General features: G+C 56.0%; 1 protein-coding gene across 1 annotated transcript in view; it reads left to right on the forward strand.

Moving 5' to 3' along the window:
- The window catches only part of SPR (sepiapterin reductase (7,8-dihydrobiopterin:NADP+ oxidoreductase)), a 7,548-nt gene extending 4,976 nt beyond the window's left edge, over positions 1-2,572 (forward strand). The window contains exons 2-3 of the mRNA XM_009290712.1: positions 798-1,088; positions 1,243-2,572. Of these exons, the coding sequence (XP_009288987.1) occupies positions 798-1,088; positions 1,243-1,433 (482 nt within the window). The 3' untranslated portion in view covers positions 1,434-2,572. The remainder of the gene's footprint in view (positions 1-797; positions 1,089-1,242) is intronic.
- Positions 2,573-8,337: the final 5,765 nt, after the last annotated feature.

Genomic DNA, 8,337 nt, shown 5'->3' on the forward strand with positions numbered 1-8,337 from the left:
CGCCCCGCGCCCCGGGGCTCGCTGCCCTCCGCCTCCCCGGGGCACCACGGGCCCCTCCTGGGTTCTGCACCGGCTGAGCCGTGGCTTGATCGGTGCTTTGGGTGCCGGTAAATAACCCAACCGAGCAGCAGGGATTTCGCCCTGTCCGGATCTCGTTAAGCTAATGACTTTGGAGGGCAGCCCAGGAGCGGTTCGCTGCCGGGACGTGGTGCAGAACCGCGGTGCTTTGCCGCTCCCAAGGTTTTATCCCGACGTGTACCCGTTACTCGTGGCATAGGGCAGCTGGCTGCCCTCGTGCACCCTCCTGCCTTCCTTCAGAGAAACTTCTAGCCCTGCCTGTGGGGGCTTCGCTTGCAATCTTTAATGTCTGTTGGCTTTAGTGCCTTTTTTCCACCCGTTATCGCTGTAAATAAGACCGTGCGTTACCAGTAGGTAATAGGTCTCTTACTGACTTGGTTCCGAAAGAGGGACATGCAGGAGAGCGCGTGGTGGCCCGTGGGGACGTTGTGCTTCAGGCTGGAGGTTGGGAGCTGTGTGTTTTGGCAGAGGATTGGCAGGGCAGGTCCGTGTCCCGTGTCACCGCTGTTGGTTCAGCGAGTGACCCGAAAGCGATGAGCAGAGCTGGGCCGTGCTGAGCTCCTCGCTCTGCTGTGAGACCCTGCTAGAGGTTGGGCCAGCAAAGCTGCTCGCTTTTGTCTGTAATAGTGTTGTATGTGGAAATGTAGGAGCAAAAGGGATCTGCTGCGTTGTTGAACCCATCTTTAACTACTCTTAAATCATGTGTCCTTCCTTCCTAGGCTCCCTGGGAGACATCTCCAAATCCTTCCTCGATCTCACCGACCCAGATGAGATCAACAGCTACTTTGCCTTCAACGTCACCTCGGCGCTTTGCCTCACCTCCACCGCCCTGCAAGCCTTCGGAAAGCGGCCTGGCTCGAGCAGGACGGTGGTGAACATCTCCTCGCTCTGTGCCGTGAAGCCCTTCAAGAACTGGGCGCTGTACTGCAGCGGGAAGGCTTCCCGGGACATGATGTTCCAGGTGCTGGCGCTCGAGGAGCCTGATGTCCGTGTGCTCAACTACGCCCCGGGTGAGGAGGGAAGCTCATTAATTGCTATTAATTTTCTCCTGGCTTTGTGGATAAAAGATTCTTGCAGCCAAGCCAGGTACAGAGGGAAAATGAGCCCCAGATTTTGCTTTCTCCTGATGTGATTTTTTTTTTTTTTCTCTTGCTCTTTCCCCAGGGCCGCTGGACACGGACATGCAGCTCTTGGCCCGGACTAAGACCAGAGACCCTGAGATGCGTCAGTATTTCCAAAGCCTGCAGGAGAGCAGGCAGCTGATAGACTGCACCGTGTCAGCCCAGAAGCTGGTGAATCTCCTGGAGGAGAACACCTTCCGCTCCGGCGCCCACGTGGATTTCTACGACATCTGAGTTACTCTCACCTCCACCTTTGCCTTCCTGCTTTGCTTTCTGCTGAGCCGCGTCTTGGGTGCCTCCAGCGTGTTTGGTGACCTTGTTTGAGTCCTGGGTGCTGTGCAGCTTTCAAGAGAAGACCTCTGGGTGCCTTATCAATGCTCCTGGTGCCCCGATGGGGATGGGGGGAAGTTACTGCTTTGCTGTGCTGTAGCCGTTGAGCCCTCCTGGGCACCTGCCGGCACGAGTGGGGATTTCTCACCTCGTGGGGATGGGGGAGCAGAGGTGGCTTTTCCAAGAAAATGGGCGTGGAATTCTTAAAGCTCTCCTGTGCAGGAGTGTGTGTGAGCCAAGGGGGTACCGGGGCATGCGAGGCCAGGTCAGAAAGCCACCCCAGAAGGTCTCGAAGAAGCCAACAGTAGGGTTAGAGCTGAGCGTCCCCGTGTCTGTCCCCTTTGCCCTGTGGGAGCTGTGTGCTCAGCACCTGAGCAAGTCACCAAAGGGCAAAAGAGCCATTCCCGGGGCTGGAGGAGGTGGCTGTCACCCCAGAGGCCTGACTCTCCGTCCCCTGAGTCACCAATGGCTTGTCCAGACTTTCCTGCAGTTCTGGGATCATCTCTATGCAGGATTTGTGTATTAAGACATTGAGCAAAGCCTGTTCCTATGTTTTTGGCACAAAGGCAATAAATCACCAGGAGGGGGGGCTGGCCATGGAGGACATGTGAATATTTGGGTGCCTGGCTGGGGTCACCAGCTTACATAAACCCGTGCACAAGTGCAGCGCGGGTTAGAGCACATCTGAGACACAGCCCTGAGTTCATGCCATGCTCCTGTTTGCAGGTTCTGGGTCCAAGCCTGGATCGGGGGCTTCAGACCCTCCTGGGTTGTTCTTTTAATTATTTGTGGGTGTTTACCCTTAGTTTTTCATCAAGTCCCAGGAAGCACAGGCCCTTATAGACTTGCCCTTCTAGAAAGCAGCTGATGTGCAGCGTGTGTTGATGCAGGAGAGCTTCTCTGAAGTGCGGTGACATCCCCTGCATGCCGTGGAAATGCCCAGTATCTCTCTCTGCTCAGTGACGCCGGCCTTCCTGCAGTCCTCTATCTCAACCCCGTATTTCAAATTTTGTCCACCTGGATCTACAGTCATTAAAAGTTTCACATCTGGTCTGGGTCTCCTGCTGCATCTTTAAAAGTAGAGAAATTTTTGGGAGGGTGGGAGGAGAGAGCCTGGGTTAAGCACTGTCTTCATCCAACAAGGCACCACACGTGCCCTCCTGGAGTCCTGTTCTTCCATCTCTGAGTCATCTCATTAACTCTGTGTTAACTTAATCCTGTCAAGCTCAAAAAACCCCCTCTCTAGCTAGACTGCTGCTTGGTTTCATCTTCCCTCTATGCCTGTGAAACTCATTATTGGCCAAACCCTCTCTGCTGCTCACTACACTGGCGATGGGGTTGGGGCTCTGGGGTTTGATACCTGATGGTGTTGAATGTGGTCTGTGAAACCTGGACAGACCTGCTGCTGCTGCTAAAAAATCCCCCATCTCCTCACCTTGTATCCATATGAGCTTGTCCCATCCCCTCTTGGGCAGAAATCCTCTTTTGGGATCTGGCTTTCTGCAAAAAATAACCCCAGTGCTCAGAGCTGGGGGTCCCAAATCCTTCCCTTACAGGGTCTCGGACCATGGGCTGTCAGGGGCTGGGCTGAAGGTAGGTAAGCCCCCCCAGAAAGGCTCAAGGAACCCCAAATTGCACGAAGAGCTGGGATGGTAATGGGGGACAGGGCTGCCCTGGGCATGGGGACCACTTGGTACTAGCTGGGTGGGAGATGCAGATGGGCTCTTCGGGATAAGACACATTAAAAGCTGGGATACCCAAGGGAAAGGTTTATTTTTGGACTCTGCGTACTTGGTTGAGGTCTGACCACCCTCCAGTGGCTGGGATTGTATCGGCAACTCTGTGTGTCGTCTTGGAGTATCTGCGTGAGGGGTTGTGGTATCACAGAGGTGCCACTTGAAACCGGACACTTCTCCAACCCAAATCTTTCCCCCAAGAGAGTATATATAGCAAGGTGCTTATGTCCTGCTGCACACAACGTTAATGAAATCATTAATGAAACACTGGATTTGATTCATAGCATGGTGTGGGTTGGAAGGGACCTTCAAAGATCATCTAGTCCAACCCCCTGCCGTGGGCAGGGACATCTTCCACTACATCAGGTTGCTCAGAGCCCCGTCCAGCCTGACCTCGAACACTTCCAGGGATGGGACATCCACAACTTCTCTGGGCAACCTGGTCCACTGTCTCACCATCCTCATTGTAAAACATGTCTTCCTTACATCCAGTCTAAACCCACCCTCTTTCAGTTTAAAACCATTGCCACTTGTCACTACAGGTAAAAGTCTCTCTCCATCTTTCTTATAAGCCCCCTCTATATATTGAAAGGCCGTGATAAGGTCTCCCTGGAGCCTCCTCCAGGCTGAACAACCCCAACTGATAAGGTCTCCTCAGAGCCTCCTCCAGGCTGAACAACCCCAACTCAGCCTCTCTCCATAGCAGAGGTGTTCCAGCCCTCGGACTACTTTTGTGGCCTCCTCTGAACCCGCTCTAACAGGTCCATCCGTCTTGTACTGGGACCTGGGTCACTTTTCACTCCCTTTTCTCTCTCCCCTGGTGCCCGGGGGAAGCCCACAAGCAGCAGGAGCAAAAATCAGTCTTGGTGTCCCTGTCCCTTCAACCAGGAAACTCTACATCTGCTTGAAGAGGAAACCTGTTACCAACATCAAGCACGTACCAAGTGCGAATCCTACGGCTGCGGCGATGGGCTGTGGCTCACGCTGCTGAATTTTGCTGGCGAAGCAACCACGTGCTCGAAGTTCAATGGAGTAAGTTTGTCTTCAACGCAGCCACTCGCCACTTGACTGTGCTCCAAGCTGTAGCCTGGATGTTTTATTTTCAGGGGTTTCATCCCCTTGGACTCACTGCGCGCGTGTTTAGGTGTTTGGCATCGCTCTGTAACCCCCAGGGACACGCCAAGCTTGTGAATTCCGCCCCAGGAGCAGAGCTCTGCCCAGGGAGAAATGCCGCGATGCTTTCAGGGCATCCCCTGGGTACCAGCATCCCCTGCCCAGGGACCGGGCCCAGTTCCCATGCCCCGTGGGTCCGGCTGACATCTGTGCACCCATGGGTGCTGTGAGATGCAATGGCAAAAGAAGATGAAATATTTTTCTTCCCTTTTCTAGCATTTTCTGTGACCAGCTGAGGGCGTACCGAGACCGGATAACGGACACCAGCCAGAGCAGAGAGTCCAGGGGGTGAGACGGCATCGGTGCCCCTGGAAAAGCAACGGGCTGTTCTGTGGGGACGGACCGGGATGCAGGCTCAGGATCCCCTCCTGCCTCTGCACCGTCTCATCACAGGTCCCTGCAGTGACTGATTTTTTCTTTTTTTTTTTTTAATTAAGGCTCCATGTCCTGGAGCCACGGGACCATGCCAGAGGCTCAACTGGGAGAAAAAGGGGTATTAAAAAAAAAAGGAGTTTTGAGCTCTCCTAATTTCAGAGACAGGACCGCCCAGCTCACCTGGCAAAGTGTATCCGACGGGGCTAACATGCCTGGCCCCATGGGCAGCTCTAATATTTGGGCAGTGCTCTCCCATGTGCTAAGGATGAACCCTGCGGCTGAAGGGAGTCACCCCGAAAGGAGCCGTCACCTCCTCCATCCCAGGACTCTGTTCTCCTTGGTGGGGGTAAAGTGGGGCTTGTCAAGCCCAAAATCCTGCCTAGCACGAGGGGTCCCTGCAAGCAGGTCTGCCTCCCTGCCAGCCCCCCTGCCAGCCTGCCTTCCCACCCCGCCTCCTGCAGTGAAACGCTGCACGGGGCATTTTACCCCTTTTTCCCCCTTTGCTTTTTCCTTCCCATCCCATCCCTGGAGCAAAGTGCTGGGGGTCGTGGGAACCCCAGGAAGGGCTGTCCAGCCCCGCTCTCCCAGTGCGTGGCTGCAAGAGCTCCCGTGGGACAGCCAGCCCCCCCCATGTTCCCCTCTTACTCTCAGATCACGTACTTACAAGAAAAGCAATTTACTCGCTGCTAGGGGCAAAGCAGCGGGACGGACATGCTGCCAGCGCTGGGCCCCTCCCGGCTGCAGCGATTTCTGTAATGGATGGATGTTGGTGAAGGTGTGATGTCTCCCCGAGCCCTGGTAAACAGGGGGAGACAAGGCTGGAGCGTGAGCTGTGCAGACGCCTCCCCGTGTGAGATCCCTATTAAAACTCTACAGAAAGCACCTACGATGGCCTCGATAGCAGTTTGAGGCAGGAAGGGAATTGTGTGTGTGATGCTTAGGGGTGACGCTGCCCGAGCGACTGGCCCCAGGTTCCCAGAGGGCCCCTCCCCAGCCCCCTCCCCATGCAGGGGGAGACACTGTGTCCTTTGTGCCTGTGGTGAAATGCAGGGAACTGGGTCATGAAAGGAGGCAAAGTCACTGCTGGGGTTTTGTTTCTGCGTGTGTGACCAGGTCCTTGGGACAGCGGCAAGGGCAAGCCTGCTAAATCCCCCCCCAAAGCCTCCCAAATTAAAACTGGTGCACACCCAACGACCTCCCAAATCTCGGCCGCTGACCTGGACTGCCCCTGGCTCAGCGGGGCGATAGGCTGCAGCCAGGTTCCTCTGCCCCTTATTAAAGGTTTCTCAGCAGAGGGGAGAAGAAGACCTTTATTTTCCCATCCAGTGGCCAGAAATGCTGAGCACGGGCCTTTCGGCCAGGACGCTGAGTGCCCAGCGAGCTCCTCGCTCACAAACAAGCAGCCGCCTCCGGCCACGAGGCCAAAGGTAAATGAGCTGCTCCTCCGGCAAAGGTGATCCGGGGGGGGGAAGGTCTGGTGGTGTCCACACTTCCCACCCAGGGACCCCCATCCTGTGTGCAGAGACCCCTGAGATGCCCATGGAGACACCCGAGCCGTGTGCATGGCATGAAGCTAGTATGGGGGTCTCTCCTAGAGACACGACCAGCCATCCCAAAGCCTCCCACCTCTCTATGAGACAAGTCAGGAGCTTTGCAGGGTCTTCTCGGGGCTGTGGCTGGAATTTGGTGGATGTTCACCGAGCCCGAGAGGGTTAGAACAACAAACATCTTTCTGCTGAGCTGGCACGGTTCTCACCGACTCTTCTCCCTGAGACTGAACACTTGCTCATGCGTCCTCCTGCCTGTAACTCTTCGCACTCCTCACTCTCAGCCTGCTGACCTGCTTTTATCTTTCTCCTCTCTATGCTGTCCCCTGGTTTTGGTGGCCTTAGTGTTAAGCAAGGAGAAGGACCAGCTCCAGGCTGGCCATGTCCCCTGGAGCAGCCATTTAATGTGTAACGAGGGACCCTTTGGTCCAGCAAGGAGAGATGACAGATTAACCCAGTTTAGAGCCAAAGAGCAGCAGGTTTGCTGGTAAACTGTCCTGTTCCTGCGAGCTTCAAATGCCTTTAATGAGTTATTATTTAGTCTGCTATGGAGGTTAATGGGGGGACATTGCAGAAATGATCTGTGATTAATTAAACCATCTTTATACGGCACGGGCAGAGCAGCTGGACTTGCTGGGCTGGGCGCTAAGCTGGGACCAGCACCGGATCCCTGGCTTCAGGATTGCTCCCGGCGCTGCCCCGCACCCACCGAATTCACCAGTGGTCAATCCGGGCCCTGCAGACCAACAGCCACCTCCATCCTCGTGGGAAAGAGCTGCCCGAAATAGGAAGTTTTCCCTGTTTTTTTATGCAGCACTCCAAAGCCAGACTTTGTCCCGTTTGCCACCAGCTCACGTGGGATGCAGCCAGGTGCAATTCAAGCCTCCTTCCCCAAATATCGAATGCTGAGCCGGAGGCAGGCTGTGGCCGAGCTGCTCCCGTGGCTCCCCCGGGATCTGGGGACACCTGCCGGTCCCCACCCCAGGTGCTCCCTGTCCCTTTTCCTTCAGCAGAGCTGCCGTTTCAGATCATAGCATCCATCCTCCTCCTCCACAGCCCATCCTGTGCCACCTCTGCTGCCCATCATCCTCCACCCAGCCTTGAAACCCTCTTGTGCCGATGGCTCAACTCTTCCCCAAGCACCGAATCATCCCGGTGGATCCTGGTCCTTCCCGTCAGGATGCTGGGGGACTCTTGCAGATGCTCAGCACCGGGGTTTAGACCAGAAAGGATGAGCAAGTCATGCTGCCCCCATCGCTCGCAGCACCCCATCCCGTGTGGGATCCCATGGGAAACCCAGAGCGGCTCCTTCCTTAGGGATCTCGCATCACCCAGCCGGCAGCGTGGCCTCACCCTGCCCGTGCCACCGCTGGCAAAGCTGCCGCCGAGGCACCGCGGCGAGGCCGGGAGCCGCATTCACATTCCTGCCGCGAGCACACTTGTCAGCCGAGCTGTCAGCCGCTCCTGTAATAGGGCCACGGCGGTCACTCGTGTTGGGAGTAAACACAGCCGAATCTGAGAAAACAAGAGCAGAGCCGAGCCCGGGTGCTTCCAGCAGGGCTGCAAAGTATCAGCGCACTCGGGGGGCGGGGGGATACCCAGCCTCCCCCCCCATCGCCCCCCGCTGTGAACCCTGAAAAGCCCCCAGGAAGGATGCTCTGCGGCGGTCCCCGGCATCGCAGGGGTACCGGGATGCGGTCGGCTGCTCCCGGAAGGAAACACTGGGGACCTGGGATTAAATTAGGTTGTTTGGTGGCATCGGAGCTGGCGCATGGGATAGATGGGGACACCCCTGGCCTCGAGCTGCTTGGGGGCACAAGGCGGTGGAGCCGCAGGTTGGTGATTTCTAGCAGAAACCCACCCCCAGCTTTGGCTGGAGGAAAAGCACTTTTTTCTTTTTTTTTTTACTAAAAAATGGCATTTTGCACGTGCCAGAGCTGCCCTGAGCCTGGGGGAACCCATTTGAAGAGAGGGTCC

This window comes from Aptenodytes forsteri, unplaced genomic scaffold, assembly GCF_000699145.1.
Source record: "Aptenodytes forsteri isolate BGI_AS27 unplaced genomic scaffold, ASM69914v1 Scaffold236, whole genome shotgun sequence".
NCBI classification, from domain to species: domain Eukaryota; kingdom Metazoa; phylum Chordata; class Aves; order Sphenisciformes; family Spheniscidae; genus Aptenodytes; species Aptenodytes forsteri.